This window comes from Carassius auratus, chromosome 24 (assembly GCF_003368295.1).
Source record: "Carassius auratus strain Wakin chromosome 24, ASM336829v1, whole genome shotgun sequence".
NCBI classification, from domain to species: Eukaryota; Metazoa; Chordata; class Actinopteri; order Cypriniformes; family Cyprinidae; genus Carassius; species Carassius auratus.
Window position 1 is genome coordinate 15,684,721 of NC_039266.1, and position 22,879 is coordinate 15,707,599.

The 22,879-nt window shown below is 37.3% G+C and overlaps 2 protein-coding genes across 5 annotated transcripts in view; both read right to left on the reverse strand.

Annotated features, from left to right (window-relative positions):
- Positions 1-476: 476 nt before the first annotated feature.
- LOC113042395 (mitogen-activated protein kinase kinase kinase 15-like) lies at positions 477-10,631 on the reverse strand. Of its 2 annotated transcripts, XM_026201246.1 has the most exons (13): positions 9,718-10,631; positions 8,152-8,291; positions 6,339-6,362; positions 4,725-4,802; positions 3,857-4,050; positions 2,995-3,163; positions 2,797-2,903; positions 2,502-2,672; positions 1,651-1,763; positions 1,396-1,555; positions 1,154-1,304; positions 951-1,058; positions 477-866 (listed from the first exon to the last, which is right to left on the reverse strand). In XM_026201246.1, exons 1-13 carry the CDS (start codon positions 10,022-10,024, stop codon positions 813-815), a joined length of 1,776 nt encoding a protein of 591 aa, XP_026057031.1. In that variant the 5' UTR covers positions 10,025-10,631; the 3' UTR covers positions 477-812. The 2 variants fall into 2 exon arrangements, with proteins under 2 accessions (XP_026057031.1, XP_026057032.1); XM_026201247.1 differs by lacking the exon at positions 4,725-4,802 and having other exon boundaries at positions 481-866; positions 9,718-10,628.
- Positions 10,632-17,124: 6,493 nt separating this feature from the next.
- LOC113042396 (SH3 domain-containing kinase-binding protein 1-like) overlaps positions 17,125-22,879 on the reverse strand; it is a 47,960-nt gene continuing 42,205 nt past the window's right edge. Inside the window, exons 11-18 of one of the 3 annotated variants that reach the window (XM_026201250.1) lie at positions 22,759-22,830; positions 22,314-22,473; positions 21,273-21,346; positions 20,918-20,991; positions 19,308-19,457; positions 18,280-18,500; positions 18,097-18,160; positions 17,125-17,231 (exon numbers count right to left, since the gene is read on the reverse strand). In XM_026201250.1, the coding sequence (XP_026057035.1) occupies positions 17,193-17,231; positions 18,097-18,160; positions 18,280-18,500; positions 19,308-19,457; positions 20,918-20,991; positions 21,273-21,346; positions 22,314-22,473; positions 22,759-22,830 (854 nt within the window). In that variant the 3' untranslated portion in view covers positions 17,125-17,192. Of the gene's footprint in view, positions 17,232-18,096; positions 18,161-18,279; positions 18,501-19,307; positions 19,458-20,917; positions 21,028-21,272; positions 21,347-22,313; positions 22,474-22,758; positions 22,831-22,879 lie in introns of all 3 variants that reach the window. The other 2 variants (XM_026201249.1, XM_026201248.1) reach the window with 2 other exon arrangements.

Genomic DNA, 22,879 nt, shown 5'->3' on the forward strand with positions numbered 1-22,879 from the left:
ATCAACAATATGTATTCCTATTTTAATTCAGCTTTTTTTAATTAGAAAATATAAAAAAATGTGTTAAAAGATTAATTAACTGTAACGACACTACAGTGAGCATTAAATCAAATTCTTCAAAACTGTTAGCCAAGCTTACGATTAAATCTCATATTTGAAATCATGAATGAAATCTGACAACATCTGTATTATAAATGTTGCATATTTTGCTCAAATAGCGTTATAAAAAGCTTATTTTTCAGGTGAGAAATAATTTTCTGTCCTATGCGTACATCTCAGATTTCTATTGCAAACACGACTTCTAACAGCAGTTGCAATGGCGTGCTGACTTTACTGATTAGCGATTGGCTCTTTTGCTTAGGGACTTCATACAATATAGTGGCCATATTGAGCGTTGCATTTTTACCCATTTAAAACTATTCTATAGTCTTTGGTATCGACCAATATGAAAAAAACAACCCCCCCCCCCAAAAAAAAAACGGATAACCAATGATAGCAATATTGTGCATCTCTATTGTTTTTGCCAAGTAACTGCCAAGTATAACAAGTCGAACTAGTTCCTACTTAAGCACCGTTTGTTTATACTTGAGCAACATTCCTGTCAAACAGAAAGAACTAACCCTCCAAAATTAAAAAATTAAAACATTTAATTACCCATGAATCAGTGAGAAATGACACTGTAGGTTGAGAAGGAATGTTTTTAAGCCCTTGACCTAACCCTAAAATAAGGATAATTTAAATATTGTTTCCGGACTATAAAAAAGAAAGAAAAAGAAACTGAAAGGTAGAGACAGAGAGAATGAATCTCAATCTCACCTAATGCCTTTGATGGATGAGGCAGTGAAGTTCCACTCATGTATTCCCTTCTGCAACCATGTCAGTTAGGAAAATGATATTATCTACACAAAACAACATTTTACAGCAAACATGGCTTCAAATAATCCACTGACCGTCTCAGCAGGCGACACATGCCATATAGAAACATTCTTCTCCTCAGCTTCACTGTTAATGGACACATACGAGGGCTGGTACACTTTTGTTGGCTCCAGAATCAACACCTGCATAGATGAAGAAGTAATAAGGTCCATGAAGTGCTGTTCAGTCAATACAGGTGTGTTCCTAGATGAGATACTCATGTGAGGTGGTGTACTACCGGAAAACGCAGGCCGTTGGTGGTTCCTTGTGTAGCCTCCACGATAATGTCCATCCAGAAGTTGAGTCTCTCTCTTTGAGGAGAATGCTCAGTGTTCTGCTTCTTAAAATGCTGAATCAGCTGAAGGTTTTGGACGACTGATCGCAGGTACCTGAAAGATGAAATGAATGTGAGCTGCTCCAACTCTATTTCTTATAGTTAACATGTACAGTTTATCTGTAAATGGTTTATTGTATATGTACCATATGGGTGGTTTGAGTTTGAAGAGTTTCTCTGCAGCCTGCACAGCTTTGGGGATGTCATTGGCCAGCATGCTGACAGTAAAGAACTGCCCCACGTCCCAGTAGTTATTCATCTTCTCCAGACTGCCTTTGCGGCCAAGCAGACTGTTCAACCTCACACCTGAGAGAGAATGATAGCGTGAGAAGGTGGAACTTGTCGTTAATGAAGTGAATGTTCTGAGAGAAACAGGAAATAGTAAGTGTGTTCCTCCTCACCGATCTTCCGGAGTTCTATGGAAGTCTCAAACTGCTGTCCGGCCACTATAAGCAGCACTGCCAGATTAATGCCTGAATAGAGAGTGGGCTGCAACTCAAAGCCTTTTCTATACCTACAACATACATGCATAAATACAAAATTACGTTTTTAATGTGATGCTAGTATGCTCTGGGTGTTATAACACATTTAAGTTGGTTGATAGTGTGTTTTTAGCACATGTAATGCATCTACTAGAGTGTTCTGGGTGACTTTAGTGCATTATTGCAACTGCTTGGTTGTTTAGGGTGTTTCAGCATAGCACATGTTGTTTGTTAATGTTGTTGATAGGGTGTTCTGGGTGTTTTGTGCACATGTAATGTGGCTCCTACGGTGTTCTGGGTGATTTTAGCACTTTTAATGCATCAGTGTTGTTCTGGGTATTTTAGCACATTAAATGTGGCTTCTAGAGTATTTAGGGTATTTTTTTAAAGCAGATGCTAGGGTATTCTGGGTTCACCTACTTAGGTGTTCTTGATACATTTGATGCATTTACTTGATGAACACAAATTAAGATATTTTTGATGTGATATGGACTATTATAATGATGTCCTTACTAACTTTATGGGCCTTAAACATGTCAGTTGTGTTGCTGTCTATGCAGGGTCAGAAGGCTTTTGGATTCCAGAAAAAATATCTTAATTTGTGTTCTGAAAATGAACAAAGGTCTTACAGGTTTGGAACGACATGAGGTTTGAGTAATTAATGACAGAATGATCATTTTTGGGTGAACTATCCTTTTAATTGAAAAACAGATATCACCTTTAAACATATTGAAATCGTGAGCTTCAAGAAGCTCATTTAACTCACTCACCACTGGATGGCGTTGTCCCTGTTCTTGGTGTCCTTGCAGTCAGAGTCGAGGAAGATGTCCTTATAGATGCGGCCACACAAGCAGAACATGTCAGGTGCAGGGTGCTCACATGACTGAAGAACCTGCAGCATCACGCGCAACGCCTGCTCTCGATCTCCAGGGCTGTTTCGCCTGTGTTCACACACGCAAACAGAAATGCATTTGTTCCTGATATCAAAGGGCTGGAAAGGATGAATGTCTGCTTGCCAATCATATGAATAGGAAAATATACCACACAATGCAGATTTGTGGTCACCTATTGAGCGCAAAAGCGTAGTGGAACTGAATCATGGGCTGGTCGGCCAAGTCACAGGTGGGCAACATCTCGATGGTCTGTACCAATTTAACCATAGCATCATAGTCCTGAAAACACACACCATAGATTATTAAAGCCAACAACAACAAAGTCTTTAATTTTTAGATACATTTTAGATTTTCATACAGTAGTATATACCTGTATATCTCTGTAGGAGAAAAGCAGGTTAATAACAATGTCCTGAGTCAGAACCTCAGTGTTGTCGATGCGGAGTTTGATACGTGAAAGCTCCTTGGCCAGCTCCTCACCCTGGTATTTATCTCGAGCTTTTCGGATGTCGTTCAGTAGAGTGTCTTTATATGAAGCACTGTCAGGGAAGATGGGATTTAGTATTCGTGGATAAATTTGTAGGTAGTATCAACTTCAAAACGGGGTTCTCACAGACCTCTGAAATTCACTGACCATGTGATGCATCGAAACACCATGCAACAACAAAACAAACTGTGGCTGGTCGCTTTACATGTTCTTGGCCAGCGGCAAAGTGGGTCAGACTTCATACTAATAGTCCAAATCTGAAACTAGTTTGTACTGTCACAGCATGTGCAAATCTTGGCACTAGTATCTACAAGGATGCTCTAGACTTCTGATATCTGAGCTCCAGGTGAAAGGACACCCTGTCATTTTTAAGTGTTATTGAAGTTCCTAATAAATCTTGCATGCACTTGTGCGTGTTTGTCTTGATGATATAATATGAGCACTACATCCTATTTGGATTGAGTCCCATTTCACTACTCCAGGGATGACGAGGATCATTGCACACCTATTTAGATCTATGATGCAATGTTCAACACAAGATACAGAATTCCACTGCATTATTGTTGTTATGTAAAAAAAGTAGTTAATATTAATCATTCATATAATATTGTTTATCAGTCAAAAACTGGAAGACGGTTGTTGATATGTTAAACTAAATATGGCGTGACACCGTTACGCAACTCTGTAAAGGATCGTCTGAGAATGGGCATCCTGTCAAAAGTCATCATAAAGCCAGCTGTCATACCAAGACGTGACATGAATGTCTTTGAGCAAGTTGACAAAGCGGTCCACCAATGGGACGCACAGAGGTCCTAGAAGGTTGTCCCAGTTGGGTTGCATGTACTCTGATGCTCTCCGCTGGGCCACGTTCTCACAGCACAAGTACTCGTTGCTGGGTGTCATCAAGTACGGGATGAAATAGTAATTCCCGCTGGAGGCCTACGAAAGATAAACAGATTCTTAGTCATGTCATATAATACATGACCGTCTGCAACACTGTGTAAAAGTACAGACTGTCTATGTGTTAGTGATCGTGTATTCAGCAGCTGGCGTCTAAGGAATTCAAAGTGCCAAGGAAATCTTGTTAACACCTTTGTGACCATGTACTGTCCCAGAAATCCAGAGTGAAATAGAGGAGGTGGCCAAAGCACATCTTAGCACTATGCCACATCAACGCCTCAAATGTAAGGGGTCACCTAAAACCTCTTTCAAGTCAAACGGTCATCATACACTATCATGCTAGGCACCTCTAATCAGCTAAAGCAGGATGGTTTATATGTATAAAGTATAATCTATTTAATCTACTGTTATTTCACATAAACACATACAGAGGATATTCAAGATCCTCCAAAAAAAAAAAAAAAGATCATAACAAATCTGTGATTTAACTATGCAGGCACCTAAAGTCTTTGGATTCACGTATGGTAATGATTAATCATTTAAAAGGAACCACATTTCTTTGGTTCAAATCTTTTAATTCCTCAACAATGTCAGCCAGACTGAAAGGAAGTGAGTCAGACAATAACAGACATCAGTGGTCAGTCACTCTCATTCCAGTACATGCATATTGGATTTTCCCAGCATGCACTAGCATGCCTGCTATATCTACATACTTTGTTTCTTAGGCCGGAGCCCCTGTACTCGGGAGGCAACTGGACCCATGGGAACCCTATTTTAACTGGCCTTGCAGCCTACTCCAGGTAACAGACAAAATAAGAGAGAAAGAAAGGAAAATAGAAAAAGAGAACCATAGAAAAAGAATATACTTTATACTATAGAATATACTAAAATTCTAATACAAAAGCTAATTCAAAATATTAAAATAGTTTATATATATAAAGTACTGGTGCGTGGAACTGATATACACTACCAGTATGCATTATGCTGATTTGTTGTTCAAGAAACATTTTTTTAATTATTATTATTATCATTATTTAAAACAGTTGAGAATAAAAGTGATGTAAAAGTCATTTATAATGTTATTATCTATTAACAAATTAATAATTCTAAAAATGTTTCTTCAACAACAAATCAGAATATTATAATTATTTCTCAAGGATCATGTGACTGATGCTTTGGAATCGCAGGAATAAATTACATATTCAAATATATTCAAATAGTAAATCAAATATATTTAAATAGTACAAATATTTCAAAATATTACTGTTTTTGCTGTACTTTGTATCAGATAAATGCAGGCTTGGTGAGCGGAAGAGACTTCTTTAAAAACTTACTGTTCAAAAACTTTGGACTGGTACTGTATACTTAAGCAATAATGAATAATAATTTAATGAAAATCGCCCTAGCTTTCCTTGATGTCCATGTAATCCAGTTCATTTGTCTGAATGATTCACTCATGAACTGAAGTGGTCAACAGTTGAAAGTTAATATTATGACAGATACAGATTTCAATTTCACCCTGTTCCTCACACAAAGCTATCATATGACCCCAGAAGACTTTGAAAATAGCGCTCAATGGTTCTTTTACATGCTTTCTGAAGCTCTAAAAATATTCAGTACCCATTGTTACTGGATAGAAAACAGTGACCTGCAGAACAAAGAAAGTAGTATCAAGTTTGATATATGAGATTGAGTGTACAATGACAGAAGTTTTGGGTAACTATTCCTTAAGGCTGAGAAAAATGTAAAGAATTAGGAGAAAAGCCTGAATAATTCCAAAAGAATAAAGGCAAACATATAATTTTCCTATCTGTTCACATAACCAATGTTATAGAAGTTAACACAGATCCATCTTTTGCTTGTTTCTGGGAAATTTCAATGAATCACACAGTTATAAAATGCAATCAAGGTCAGCTTTTTCTCAGCAGCTGTTCAATATAAGAGGTTTATTTAAAGACTATCACTCAGTGACCCCCTCCTTTATCAAGACAACTAACACCCACTAACTCAAAGTACCATGACACCTTGAGAACCCTTCTGAGTTCATCAGAATCAGCAATACATATGGGACTGGGATACAGTGAGCCACCAGAACCTCGAGTCCACTCACAGGTTTAGTGTATGTGCATGAAGGAGAGTTCAGGAAATGATCTGCTCACTATGTAAGTGTTGTATATATTTTAAGGCACAGAAAGGCATGTAAACATATATCATAAAAATGGTCAAAAATAGTCTCATGTATACAGTTTTTGGCACACCAACATCAGATGCCAACCTGTCCTCAAACTTCATCTTGCAAGACTTGCAAGTAGTGTTTTGATACTTACTGTGTTTTTCTGTGTCACCATGTCCTATGCAAGAAAAAAGAAAACAAATAATTATTCAACTCCCCCCAAAAACAAATACAGGCATATTACTTTATTTCAGAGTATTATGCAAGTACCAAACCACCTGGAAAAGTTTTGCCATCATGCCATTTATTACATTCATTTCATGACTGATGGCCATGTGATGCAGTGAATGAGACCTGACTAAATCAGTTGGACATATCAGCATCCCAGAACATTTACAAATACACAAGCAGATCGCGTGACACTCCTCCCCATGCGTTATTGTCATCATCTCAGTATGCTAGAACACATGCCTTCCAATGTCTCTGTGGAAACGTGGCCATGTGCAGCTGTTCTGGGACTGACTGCATGCCTTAGCTCGAATACAGACTGTGTTGTTCTGGCAGCTCTACTGTCCAGTGCCCAGAAAAGATAAACTCCCTACTAAACTGAGAATAGCAGATCAGGACCTGGCAGCGGGCGGCCTCTTTGTTCAGATGACAGAAATACCAAATGTGAGTGTAACAGCCTATAGGGAGAGTATAACCTTCCACCAACCCTTGCTAGCGTTTGTGTGATGGCATAAAAATTAAGTAGTTTTTATTTTAAATAATTAAAAAGATATTTTGCCTAGAAATGAGTTAAATAAGACTAAAGCTGCATTCTAAAGCTGACTTTTGTTTCTGCATTTTGCCAGGGGCTGGCAATGAGGTCACTAGTGGGCATTCTCTAGCAGTTCTGTTGCTGCTAAATACAAACATTTTGGAGGCAAAAGACTAAATAATATAAATATTCTGTACATAAAACCAGAAATTAATGATTTTTGCAAGAATCAACCTCATTTCCGACACTGCTGATCTGAGAGGAGATTGATCACAAGAGCTCTGTCTTCTTTATCTATTCGCTGTCGCTCCCAAAAGTCGCTCTTCATTTGTATAAAGTTAAAGGATTTAACTAGAAAAGACCTAATACTTTAACTTTAAAAAGACATTTGTTGTGTCGCTGGACACACACCATTTGTCGCCAATGGCCGCTCTCCATTTAAAATAATGGAATTGTGTCGCTTTGTTGTTGCATGCTACTTGTAGTGAGAATGTGGCTTAAGCCTCTTTTAGTTTGTCTTGTAGAAACTTTTTTATTTTATTTTAAGTTTTGTACTTTTTTTTTTAGGTAGAATTTATCTAAATTAGACAAAGCTTCTTTTTGTAGTGGTCTTTAAAGGTACTTTTTGTGTTCCTGTGGCTCAGTGGTAAAGCATTTTGTTAGAAGCACAAAAGGTCATGGGTTCAAATCCCAGGGAACACACATACTGGTAAAAAAATGTGTAGCCTGAATGCACTGTAAGTCACTTTGGATAAAAGCATCTGCTAAATGCATAAATTAATTAAAATAATTAATAATAATTACTTTTTTAATTCCTATTTATTTATTATATTTAAATGTAAAGCACTACTTGTACTTTCATCGACGGCACTAAGCAGAACTGCATGAATATTATTACCAAACAGGTTTACCTTTCCCAAACACACTCTCTATCCTCCATTGTTTGGACAAAAAATTAGTCCTGCCTCAAACTCACAATATTGATTAAATCAATATTACTTCTTATTATCACCCTCAAAAAAATAAGGTGACAGAGCTATTTATTTTTGAGGGAAGTCAACCTACAAATGGCCTTCTCAAAACCACTGAACATCTGGAAAACGACACAAACCCTCTTTATAAACAAAAGAAGCCAATGATGTGTCTTTCTTTAGATATCTAGGTAAACAAATGTGTGTGTGTGTGTGTTTTAGACTGTAACTCTCACCTTAAGTGACTGTGCCGTGTCAGGGTCCATGTCGTGGTAGAGGATGACATTGTTGGCCATGTCAAAGCTTTCACGTACACCGAGGTGATAAAATAAGGAGGGCTGTCTAAACACATCGCTCATGTCCACAACTGCAATGTCTGCAATTAATCAGAGACATAGTAAGCATGTGAGACAACTATTGCACTGAAATAACAATTCATTTTCAATTCTATACATGTTTTTTATTATTATTATGACTTTCCATTTAAACATATAATATAAAACCTAAATAGCCATTTGTCTGTTTAAAGTAGTCATAAGCGCCATATTTGTTCTACTGCATATGGCCATATTTGTTCTTTTCCAGTTAAACCCAATCTTTGCTTATTCTATGGAAACTACGCAAACATCTGAAAATGGGTTTGAAAGCCATGCAAGAGTGTAAGCCGCAAAATACAAGACCAGACTTGATGTAATCATGAGCTGATGCATGACTCACAGTCCTATTAGGAAAAGGTGGGGGGGGGGGGGGTGTTAATGCAATAAGAAACTGATCTGTGTAATGCTACTGTATGTAAAGGGGATTTTTAAATGGTTTTGTTCACTTCTGCTTCGAAAAATGAGACTGCTCTAAAATTCTCTTTTTCTGGTCCTCTAGAGTTCCTTCTCCAGGCAAAAGTGCTGCACGTGAACTACATTCTGCATGCACAAAAATGCACAGGATCAAACTTTTAAAAAGTTGCCCTTTTCACCCAAAGCTCAGATGTAAGAGTGTTTTGATCACTCAGAATAACATGTGCAGCCACACCCGTGAGAGAGAGAAGAGAGAGAGAGAGAGAGAGAATCTTCATACTAGACCTGGCAAATAAATTCCAGGAAAGGAATGTGCTGGAGGCAGAATATCCTTTTTTGCACTCCTGATATTCCTATACTGAGAGAGACTGTCATAACCCTATAGTAACACCTTCCCATGGGAAAGCCCAATGACCCTAAGCCTGTCAAGATGTATCTTGCCTAATACATTTAGATAAACATTAGTTTTCCGATCTGCTATACTCTTTAATGTATTAATTTAATATAAATGTAATGTATTTTTATATTTTTCTAACAATGATATATACCTCATCTATATATATATTATAATTTTAATCTATAGCCTACATCTATAAATAATCTATATATTATAATTATAATCTATATAGTACTGCTGTATTGTTTTGTTTATTTATGTTTCTTTCATCCTCTATCTTTTTGCCAACTATCATTTACATTACTTACATGTTTCTCTTTGGAAACAAAGTATTTCCATTTTTTATTATCATTTCAATTACAGATACAACTCCTAAATCTATAATGACATGTCAGATTAGTTTCTATTCTTCTACATCCTGTAGCTACCATCCTTGGCCCATTAGTGGAAACCCCTCAAAATTCTCATTTTGGACGCTCCCTTAATCCAACACACCTGATTCAACTCATCAGTCCAGTCTGAAAACTAGAATAGGAGACATCCCGCGTGCAGAACTGTGGGGCTGCAGGAATGATTCCTGCGCATCGAAGCCTTGCAGTGCCACGTTAACTCACCTGCATCATAAAATGTATCAAGCACTGTTGTCTCCCCAAAGTCTAATCGTCCGAAAGTCACTGTGGTTAATATGGCACTCTCCGCGTCGCAGGCGCGCTGGAGACACTGGAGCGCCCCGGATTCCGGGCTGTTCGCGGCCACTGCCTTCAGTCCATCATTCAGCACATAAACCGCCCTCAGGGACCTCTGTTTGGTCACCGGACTCGGGCTGGTCAGATCAGCCCTCTCCACGCCTGCAGACATGGAAGCCCCAGCGGTGTGGTCGCCACCAGTCTCTGCTGTAGGTTGATTGGACATGATCTCCATAGTGCGAGTAATTGTCCCTCTGCGCGGTCCTCCTTTTCTTTCCACAGTTAATCAATAATGAATAACCAAAGTTTAGTGCGCACCTGTGGCACGGAGAGGCGCGAGGCTGTGACGTCCAGCGTCTTGCAATTCATTAAAGCAGCGCGCATCACTACATATTACAACGTGGTCCAGTTTTATCTCGATTGCGCCAGCGGTTATGCAATTATACAAAACGGTTTGTGAATTCAGTGCAGAAAGTCAGGAGACCTTGAGGCGCACTGCGCGCGCTGTGTCTCCAGAGACACACATTACCGTCCTATTTGAGGAAGTCGTTCCTCCTGCCTTTTCTTCAAAATAAACAATCCGTTCATTTCCTGTGTCCTTCCGTTCAGGCGTGAGCGTATTTCACAAGCGAAGCAAAACTGCGCAAATCTAGAGCGCGAGGATCGGCTCGCTGCTGTTACTGCATGTACAGTCAGTCACTATTAAATCATATGAAGCAGATGTCTAAATATAACACTTGTCCGTGTTGATACGATAAGCGCATGACAAACAGAGCTATGGTAGGTCCAGGATTCAAGCTGCCCAAACTTGCTTAACTTTCAACTAGTTCCCTTTCGTTTCAGATCAGGGGCGTGTTTCATAAAACAAGTTTACCAAATAGCTAGGCTTATTTCAGTTAGTCTGACTTATTTTTTAATCAAATCTGCGGACAATAAATCAGACTAACTGAAACAATCCTGGCTTATTTGGAAAACCTGTTTTTCTTTATGAAACTGAACGAGCCTAGTACACAAAATACTTTTTTATTACTTTTACTTTTTTCACACCCTCCAACAATGTGCATACATTCCAAAGAACGTTGTCTTTTATTAAACTTATCATTTCCACCACATTCTGTTTTTTATAGCATGTGATGGAAATTAATGTGCTTTATTGTTTTTGTTTTGGTATTTCATAGCTAGCGTTTTATATCCTTTGCTATAAACACACAAACAAAAACAAACTTAAAATGTTTTAATACTTTTTGAAATATTTTCGCGTAACTGAAAATTACGCACACTAAAATAGTATAAAGTAAAAAGTAATTTTTACCTTAATTTTCTTTGTTTTTTACACATCGTATGGCTGATTTTGATTTTAACCTGCACTATTCACTGACACTGTTGTCTTGGTAAACAAACATTATAATCTTCAAATTCTTTATATTCGCAAAATTGTGTGTTGTGGAGGACGTGACGTCATAACCGACGGACAGTCGTAACTGCTGTAAACATTTCACTCAACAAATATCATGTTTCTTATTGTTTATTTCACTATTTTAATTATAATTATAAAAGTAATAATTATTTTGTTTTTAAATATTTAACATACAATATTAATTGTATGATTAATTATACTCTAAAGGCAATTTTTCTAAACACCAACCCAAATTCAAATATGCATTCATTTGTATGGGCTTATTGTCTACCTTTTCTGTAAAAAATGTAAAACACATAATTAAATTTAAGTTTCTATGTTTCTTTAGGGTCTTAAAGAGGTCATATGATGTTGCTTAAAAATAACATTATTTTGTGTATTTGGTTTAATGAAATGTGTTTCATGTGTGTGCGGTTTAAGGTAAAAAAAAAAAAAAAATCCACATACTGTACATTATCATTTCTCCTCTATGCCCAGCCTTTCTAAAATGCTTAGTATTTTTTCAAAGCTCATCTTTCTGAAAACGAGGTGTGCTCTGATTGGCCAGCTATCCAGTGCGCTGTGATTGGACGAATGCCTCAAGGTGTGACAGAATGTTATGCCCCTCATGACTGCATTTGTAATCAGAGAAATGACAAACAACAACCTCTACTCTACACTGCTCAAAACTCACATTTGAATCAAAATATCTTAAATTGTGTTCCGAAGATTAACAAAGCTTTTACAGATTTGGAATGACATGGAGGTAAGTGAATAATGACAACATTTTCATTTTGGGATGGATTAACCCTTCAAGTGTCAATTTTTCGAAACTGAGATTTATATACATCATAAATAAGCTTTCCATGGATGTATGGTTTGTAAGGATTGGACAATATTTGGCCGAGATACAACTATTTGAAAATCTGCAATCTGAGAGGGCAAAAAAATCAAAATACTGTGAAAATTGCCTTTGAAGTTGTCCAAATTAATTCTTAGCAATGCATATTACCAGTCATAAATTAAGTTTTGATATATTTACTGTAGGAAATCCACAAATCCTTTACATTTGTAAACGTACTTACAGATTGTGATTCAGAAGCACCAGACTGTCCTTGCAAATATGGAACTGCCCCACTTTATGGAAACAGGGAGAGGGCTCTGAAACTTGTCGATGGTGAGGAGTCGGGGTGGTGGAGGAATGCTGAAAGACAATAGAGAAGGCTGCTATGATTATTTATAGTGGTTCTCTCTCGTGGTGGTTGGATAGATGATGTGATTACTGATGGTGAATTGGCCACGTTGATTATATGCGCATGGTTCTCTCTCGAAGTGTTTGGATGGATGGGCAGTTATTGATAGTGAATTTCTGCTCTGTTCACTTATACCTTATACTCACTTCTTCTGTAGGTGAGGCTGGATCCAGAATGATTTAAAAACCACTGTGTCTTTAGCAGCTCAGATGTCGGAAGTAAATGACCACTGCTATGTTCATCCAACAACAAAGCACCTCAGTCTCTTAGGAGATTTTTTAAAATTTACATTTCGTAAGTTTGCAGACACTTATTGTCTAAAGCGACTTACAATTGGGGGATACATAAAGCGTTTCTTTTTAAAGAGGCAAACAGACACAGCAAGTGCTCGTAATACCAAGTTGTTCAAGCTGGAACATGCTTGAGAGGGAAGGAATAAATAAAGAGAAAGACAAAGTTTTTTTTTTGTTTAGGATGAAGTCAAGTAGCGTCGAAAGAGATGGGTTTTCAAATGTTACTTGCAAATTGAAAGGGATTCAGCATTTCAGATAGGGATGGGAAGATCATTCCACCAGCCAGGAATGATGAACGAGAATGTTCTGGAAAGTGATTTTGAGCCTCTCTGTGATGGTACCACGAGACGTCGCTCACTAGCGGATAACAGACTTCTGGAGGGAATATAAATTTGTAATAGTGAGTGGAGGTAGGCGGGTGCTGAGTCTGTGGCTGTTCTATATGCAAGCATCAATGCATTGCAAACCTGCAAGATTGAGCAGTCTTTGCAATGTGGTCTTTGAAGGCCAGCCGGTCATCAAAGATTACGCCAAGATTTCTGACCGAAGTTGATGGGGTAATTGAACCTAGCTGGATGGTGAAATCATACATATGAAGAGTTGGAGTGGCAGAGAAGACAAGAAGCTCAGTCTTAGCCAGGTTGAGCTGTAGGTGATGTTTTTTCATCCATGCTGAGATCTTCTCCAGGCAGCCTGAGATCTGGGCAGCTACTATCATCTGGTTAAAATGAGAGATAGAGTTGTGTGTCATCAGCATAGGAATGGTAGGAAAAGCCATGTGCCTGTATGATGGGACCCAGTGATGTAGTGTATACAGAGAAGAGGAGGGGTCCATGAACGGATCCCTGAGGAACCCCAGTGACCAGGTCCTCTGAATGCCTCCCCTCTCCAGGCCACCCTGAAAGACCTACTAGTGAGACAGGACCCTTTTTTGTCTAATCCTGCCCCAGCATCAAAACAATGGCAAACTGGTGACAGCTCACTCAGGGCAGGTCTAAGGTAAAACACTAGTGTCAATCATTAATCGTGAGAGGGGCCTGGGTTTGTGTGATGTCACATATCCACGAAGCTGAGAATGGCTTGACTTGAGAAAGGGGTTATTATTTATAGATATAAAAAAAACACTAAGTGGATTTTTATCATTATGAGGTGGATGTGTACAAACATTGCCAAAACACATTTATGTGCAAACAACATTTAAAAGTGAATTTTGTATCCAATGACCACTTTTAAGTTTTGATTTACTTCACAAATATCAAGCATCTCAAACACATTCAGTAAAAAAAAAAAAAAAAAAAAAAAAAAATCAACAAGGGTCAGACCATTTGACCACTAACTTTGTCAGATACTACTACTACTACTACTACAAGATCCATTTACATTTTTTTCTAATTTGCCTTTAATTTTTTTATTAAAATAAGGAACATGGTAAGTTTTAATATTACTAATTTATCACAAATTTCAGTTGTTTATGGACAAGGCAGGTGACGTATATGGGAATAATACATCCCGTAACTCACACAAATTACAAAAATACATATTAATTACAACACAGGATTTGTTTCTTCAGACATGCGGTCGACATACTGGCGTCACAGACTGAAATGACTTGATAAAACTGGTTTCTCAATGCTCAGCTCCTGTGTGGTTGTGGTGTAATGCTAACTATTACAAGCAGTACTTCCTCAACCTTAACTATTGCAGAGAAAAGTGTGTTTAAAGGGTTTAGGATGATACAGCTTTTGTGTCTGAATAAAATATACATGTTTCCAGTTATTTCCATATTTATTAAGTTTAACATTTTTTTTTTTTTCAAATGATTCACCCAATATACACCTGCATGTAAGGTTTTACCTTATCAAAGCACTCAGAGGCTATGATCTTTATTTCTGCATTGGCATCATTAGTGATGTGACCGTACTTGGAGACCCAGACATCTGCAGGCCTCACTGGACAGCACCCAGGAGACCTGATCCTCAATTACCAAATCAAATACCATAAAGAGCAGCAGATGCCTATGGAATGATATCAGTGAATGTCCTAAATGTGTTTGAGAGAGAGAGAGAGAGAGAGAGAGAGAGAGAGAGAGAGAGAGAGAGAGAGATGGGTCTACATATGCACACTATTTGCTGACTCTGTGTACTTCTGAGGGTAGATTGAATGTTGTGTATCTGAGCTGCTTGAGGTGTGTGATCTTACCCTCTCTAGAAGTTGAACTTAAAATGACCGTCTCATAAAACTTCTCACATACACATGACCTTTAAAATGTAACACAACAGTAACCCCTATCCAAACAAATTTCTAGGAATTTGAAAATCTGACCACAGATCAGGTGTTGATGATTCAGTGGAGGCTTCTGATATGTTCTGGAAAGGGAAATGAGCTTCCTACTAATGTTATTCTCATTTCAGACAGTCAGTAAGGATGATCAACCTTATGAACGAGATGATACTAAGATATGTAGGATAAATAAATAAATATAATTAAAATTATAATTTTTAAATTTGTGGTAATAATAATAATGTAATAATAATAATACTATTATTAAGATTGCTACTATTACAACATAATTTAAAGACATGTGAGTGTGCTTATATATATATATATATTATTTAATTTGGGTAATATTATTATTAAAGGGATAGTTCCCCCAAAAATCTAAATTATGTCATTAATAACTCACCCTCATGTCGTTCCAAACCAGTGAGACCTCCGTTCATCTTCAGAACACAGTTCAAGATATTTTAGATTTAGTCCGAGAGTTCTCAGTCCCTCCATTGAAGCTGTGTGCACGGTATACTATCCATGTCCAGAAAGGTAAGAAAAACATCTTAAAGTAGTCCGTGTGACATCAGAGGATCAGTTAGAATTTTTTGAAGCATCAAAAATACATTTTGGTCCAAAAATAGCAAAAACTACGACTTTATTCAGCATTGTCTTCTCTTTCGCATCACCAGTAGTTCTTTCGGACAGTTCGATTCAATAAATCGGTTGAAGAAAACGGTTCACCAGTTTCTTTTGCACTCAATGTAATGGCGTCATTGGCAATGATTGCGCTTGATTCAAGCCTTCGGTTTACCTGGTCTCATAAAATTAGCACAGAATCAGTTCAGAATCAATCACCAAAAGAATCAGTTCAGTTCAGACGCTCTGTGTGTCGGTCTGCTTCACGCTGAAACACACATGCGCAGTATCATCAGCTCCTCGGTTATCGAATCTGACACATCTGACAGAAACGATTCTTGACTCGAGAACGAGTCAATCTTTTGTTTGTTATCTGGCTCGGCTCGGTGTACATCTTCAGTTCTCTCTTCACATCAGTTCAGTCAGTGTACTGTTTGAGTTCATGAATTACTCCGGGATATTGGTTTTTGAACTTAGAGGGAGTGTCAGCCACATTAAAAAAGTTAACAGCTTAAGTCATTTGTGGATTAATGCAGAGACGCGAACCGCTTAAAACGATTCAGTTCGATTTGGTGAACTGGTTCAAAAAGATCACGTTACATCTAATGATTGGTTCGCGAACCGGATATCACAAACTGCTTTGTTTTGAACTCTCTCTCACAACAGACACGGAAGAGAAGGCAATGCTGAATAAAGTCGTAGTTTTTGCTATTTTTGGACCAAAATGTATTTTCGATGCTTAAAAAAATTCTAATGTACCCTCTGATGTCACATGGACTACTTTGATGATGTTCATAACCATCTAGAATAAAAAAAGAAACATTGCAACAATTTTTTTAAATCTTTTTTAATAAATTCTGCACACATAATTGCATTTAGTACATTAAAATATAAAAGAATATATAGAAGATTTTAAAGAAATAACTGAGTCAAGAAAACAAAACGTGAGTTTTCTCATTGTCATCACCAACGTAAAAGAAATAGGAAAGACAGAAGAGTTTGGAAAGCTCCAAATAAACAAGGCCTCAATGTGGGGGTTGCTGTGGAGATCACAAGGGGTGTGAAATTAAATGCACCATTGCATATAAAGAAAATAACTGAAGGCCTCCAAGTCAAAAGAAAAGAACTTAAGGTGAACAGTATTTAAGTAAAACGCACTGGTTTCTCCTTCATTTGATGTGTTCTCTGACTAGCGTTCAGAGGCAGTACCAGAGAGGGTGATGACGGGGTAACTGTGTCACAGTTGTGCAGGAGACCAGACAATCCCCATGTGGACCGCTATCACCTGTCTCCAGGTGTGGGTCATCACCACCCTTTAATCACATGACCCACAGTAAGGCCACACCCGGGCAACGGGTCTGCGAGTCAGTGGCCAGTCTGAGCATAACACGCAAAAAAAGCTACTTAAAAAACGAAAGCAGAAAGAGTACAAGTGAATGGGGGGTAAACAGTTGTTTTCTTTAAGCAATTGTTCTGATACATTGTTGTTCTTTTTTTGGCACAATCTAATTGGCCTGTGGTGTGGAACCTCAGCCTGACCCTTCACCTCGCTTGAGTTCATTTGGACAGGGATTTCTTAATCTGCTCCACTTCCATCTAAAACAGAGCACAAAACAAAGAGACGGCCTGTTAAACATGGTCACGGGAAATAGAAATGAAATAAACCATACTAAACATTACGTATCAGCAGGATTGTTTAATGTTTCGAGAATCAAGAGAACAAGGGCCAGATTCACTCAAGTAATATTTAAAATAACTGTTTTCTGTCATTTATTTCTGTTATAGCAATGCTGAATTTTCAGCATCATTACGCCAGTCTTCAGTGTCACATGATCCTTTAGAAATCAGTTTAATTTGTTGATTTGTTGCTAAAGAAACATTTAGTATTATTATCAATGTTTACAAAATGCTGCATTATTTTTTTGTGAAAACCACGATATGTTTTTTTTTCAGTATTCTGTGATGAAGACCAAGCATTTATTTGAAAAAATCAGTAAACAATGTAAAAAAATAAGGTAGGTAAACTTTATAGTTTGATACTTGTAATGTATCTTTACTGAATGAGAGTACTTCAATCTTTTGAATAGTAATCTAAGAATTATATATATATTTTTTAAATATTAACAAAATTGCTCAATTTAAATGGATGGGAATATCTTAATGATATCAATATCTTAACATGAATGAATTACTCAAATTAAATAATAACGTTTAAATAATAAATAAAAATAAGTGTTAAAATTAATAATATTTCATATTATTAATAATATTATTAATAATAAAATATTATTAATAATAATATTATTATTATTATTATATTTATAATAATACCTTTTTTTAAATAAAAAATGATAATAATAATAGCAACACATATTTGGCTAGTTAAGATTGTTTTAATCACTATAAAAAGGTGTTGCACCTGTTTAGAGCTATGCTGATGACTAGTACAATGCCTTCTTACCTGCAGTGATATGCGAATCCTCTTCTCTTCATCCAGTTCACTCACCAGCTGTTTGATTTCTTGTCTGAGAAAACAAATTTGAGAATTAACACACATTTCACAGACATCAAGTTCCTTCTAAACTTCCCGCCACTTCTACTTCACTATGTCTTTCATCTAGCCCCCTGTCCCGTCAGTTCATACTTGTGCTGGCTCTTCATGAGCTCCACAGCTCCTTTCAGGTCTCGTAATTGTGCTCTGAGCTCTTCCAGTGTTGGGGAACCCTGTTCGTTCTTCACTCGGGCGTCAACAGAAGGGGAATGGGGCCGCAGACCAGCGCTGCCCTGGTGGAGAGAAGCCCCTCCAGACCCAGATGATGATGGAAGGGCACTGGGCTTAGGGGGCAAAGACGATTTTTCAGGAGCCTGTGGAAAACCCCCATGAGATATCAGAACAAGAGCATATCAATCACATTTATTCTGTTTATCTTCCATTTCAGGCCGTTCCACAGGGCCTCAGTCTCTGTGTGTGTGTGTGTGTGTGAAGTATTTGGACACTTAAAGGGATAGTTCACCCATAAATTTAAACTCATAACATTATTTACTCATTATCACATCATTCGAAATCTGTTTGAAATTCTTTGTACTGTGAAATACAAAATAATATATTTTGAAGAACTGCTGTCCAATGAAAGACAATGGGGTCCAAAACAACACAGAGAGCTGTAGGGATCATGTATTTTTAGTAGGCCAAAACCTGAGCACTTCTGGTTTTATTGGCCTGAAGGCAGTTGTTTTTTTTTGATTAAATGAGACTACATATGTTGTTGGGAGACATTAAACATCATAATGCCGAACAGGTTAGTTCATCTGCTCAATAGTTGGCTTTTACAGCTTTGTTGTGTTTATAATCATATTCTTAACTCTTGTAACTCAAGGTTTCAGAAGAAAGAATGTCATACAATTCTTTGGAATGACATGAAGGTGAGTAAAACATAACAGAATTTTTTTTTTTAGGTAACTATTCCTTTAAGAAACATTTAAAATGTAATAACACTAAATGTATATGTTTAAAAATAAAATGTGACTCAAGTATCCAAAAGTAATACTTTTTTGTGTCACTTTACATAATATGCTTGACTAGGGCACTCCCTTATGGTAGGACAGGGATGTGCAGGCAAAAGGAGGGGAGGGTGCCAGGGGGTGGGGTGACTGGGAGGGGGTGGGGCTTACTGTTATGACTGGCACTGCCTTGGGCATCTTCTTGGAGTTTTCAAGACTTTTGGGAGTGAATGAGTCCTGCTCCTCCTTTCCCATCTCCTTGTCTCTCCTCTCCTCCTCTGGAGATGGGGAGTCCAGGAGGTCAGGACTAGAGAGAGAGGACTAAGAAGGAGAGAGATTTTTAAACAATCGTGACCAGATAACCCACAGACAGGCGAAGTGGTGCAAGCCCATGTGACATTCACACATAGCAAAAAGCACAATCATATCTGATGGATTTACATTGAACACCTGAAGGGTCACAGATTTATGAGACACTGTCAGCTGATTGCATCTGACAGGTGTGAAAACAACCAAATGTGATTGACTTGACACTTTAATTGGTTAAAAAATAATAGCAAACAAGCATGTTTAAGTTGTGTGGTAGGGTTATTATACAGAAGTAAACATTTGAAGTGGATCAAAAAAGTTCAAAGTTGTCCTTTGTTGACAAGAACAGCAATTGTTTTGGTTTTAGGACAACTTCGATGAAAGGTTTTGATCCACTTCAAATGTTTATTTAAATAAAAAAACTGTTGCCAAAGTAATGCTTCTTATTTTCATTTAGTTTAACTTGATGTACTAAAATAGCTAAAATAAATAAATATTAATTCATATTTAAAAGAAATTCATAAATATTCGATACATATGTCTATTTTTAGTAGGGCTGCCCCCTAATAGTTGACAAGAAGAGGCTTGGTTGACTAAAATTGTATTAGTCGCACAAAATAATTTCCACAGAATATGGTGAAGTTGCATGCATTCAGTGACGGTTGGTGTTTGTGTTAATGCAGTACATTGTTCAGGACATCCAAATGTTCAACTATCATTCATCAACCTCAAATATGGCTTTTCATCTGAAAGATGCATTTAGTTCCAACTTTACATAGCTGCTCATTCTAATGTAAACTTAGAAAAATTTGCGCTATTCAACTGTCTGCGTGGAGTGTAGTAGCTTAAACAGTTGTGTGCTTTACTTCATGACATATGGCGGCGCCAGTGCATTTACTTGCTCTTAAAATATTCCCCCATTTTTGGTCACAAAGATAAAAGTAATACATCCTTTAAATCTGTGAAGGCTTATTTACAACTTATTTTACGTTTATTTGTGTGCTTTTGTAAAATAAAGCAATCAGGATGCACTTTCAGCCGTCTCAGTCTAAATTGTATCAAAAAATAATAAACCAAAACTCTGTATATAGGCTTCTTGCCTTATAGTCATTAAAATATTATGTAATATGTATTCCATATGAAACCTGCAGACAGGCGTGTCCACTACTACGGAGACATCATTATATCTGCTGGTGCGCTGTGGTAAGCTTTATGTATCTGCTTGAGCGCTTATTAGGCTGTGTAGTCAATAAAAGGCTAATTATTATGATTTATATGGTTTATTAATAAACGTCCAACTAATAGTCAACTAATTCTTAAAATTAATGGCTACTAGTCAAGCAGAAAAATCTTTAGTCGAGGGTAGCCACAATTTTTTATATAGACATAAAAAATGAATAAATTTTGCAAAAATATAACAAAATTATAATATTTTCCAAATAAAATTATAAAATAGTATCTGGATTACTCACAGAAGTGAAAACCTGCGATCGTGGCCTTCGGTCTGTTACACGGGGCCGTGACGCGGTCGGGTGGTTCAGCTTCTCTGTGGATGAGATGACGGAGTCGAAGTCTTCTACATCTTCAGCCGAGCGTCACACAATCACAATACACATAAACACACAGGACCACATATATATCACATGCATATGAATCACGAACACAGGAAAAAACGCCAGACTGTAATCACACATCTCCAGAATGGAAGTGAATGAAGTGAGATGGACAGACAGCTGTTGTAATCTGATTAGATATGGATAAATAGAAGCCTTATAAGTAATGAAAGGGTTATTGTGGATTGAAATGCAGCTCTGGACAGGGACTCACCGATATCTAAGGATTTGTCTACAGAGCCTCGGTCAGCTGCCACAACACTGCCGTCAGACTTTGGACTGTCACATCTGTACAAAATAGATTTAAACCATTAAAATGTTTTGAGAAATAATGTGATAAGAGATGGAGAGGATTTCTAATATGTAGAACTGGAAGTCTGATTCATTCTAGGGATTGGTCATTCTAGGTTTATTCCGAAGGATTCAAATGAATCGACATAAAATGAAATATTTCAATGATTAATTGGAATCACTGCAAATAACTTATTTTGATGGTTCTAAATAAATCAACTGAACAGTTAAACTATTAATTGTTTCACAGAAGTCATTTGGTTAATTTCCAAATGAATCCATTTGCTGCACAGATGCAGGTCGGATGATTCTTAAAGAATCCATTAAAAAAACAAAATGATTCACTAAATCTTTGGGATTTACTGCACAGATGATGTTTGGATGGTTCTAAATGAATCCATTCCGAGATGAAATTGTTCTGAGATTCAGGGTAAAATAGGGTGTAATTTTTATGAATTATTTAGTGTACATTTATCTGTTAAAAGTCTGTTATCATTACACTAATTGAGATCAGCTTGCTTTGTGGCTGATAAAATCTGTTCTGTATTCATCTATCAAAAAAGAATGATATCATCTGATACTTTAATAAGGTATCATCATGCATCATGGTTAATTTAATCATGATTTGTTAGTGATTATGTGATCATATTATGAGGTAATTGCTTTCTCTGGTATCTCAACTACCCTGCTATTATTAGACACTTTTAGCTTATGAATAAATGAATCATGGCTGGAAAATGCACTTTTGAAGAAAAACCACTAGGGGTCAGTATAAAGTTTACAATCGCTTGAATCAACCAAAAACACCTCACAAAACATTAAAAATGAAGTAATTCACCATTATTATAGACATTTATAGTTGTATACAATGGGGCTAAGAATCTTGTTACTTTGTGAATGTGTGTGTTCTGTAATCTAGTATTGGTGATGCTGATATACGTGTTTGTTTGAATGTGAGACTGACGGTATATTGGGCACAGCTGGTCTCTCGGGTCTGTCTGGGCGTTTGGGTGGCAAGGATGACGGTCGATTCACTGAGTTGTTGTTTTTCGGAGGGAGAGGCTTCTTTGGGAGGACAACTGGGAAGGACGGCTTTGCAGTCTCACCCAGCTTCGACTCCTCTCCTACACGCAATCATCATCATCGTTATTAAAGGGCATAAAAAGTCATACAAGTTTGTTTACAGGAAACTAAGAGAGGATTTGTTAAAGCAGAGAGGGAAAATGTAATTGCAGCATTTTTTTTAGTTTACATGAGAGAAACAAGAAGTCTTTGAAAACACACAAGCAGAAACCATTTTAGAGAAGGGAAGCACAGAGCTTTATAGGTTTTGCTGTAATAGAAGGTCAGAGTCACAGAATTAGAGTTGACCAAAGCTGTTTAAAACAGTTGAGAGAGACGTTACCTACCTTTCTCCTCAGCTCTGTGTGGGAGAGATTCAGGCCGCTCTGGTGGAACCTTTTTAGCCTCTGTCTTTTTGTCTGGGGATCAATACACATAATATGAGGGTTCAACGGGGCACAGCTGACT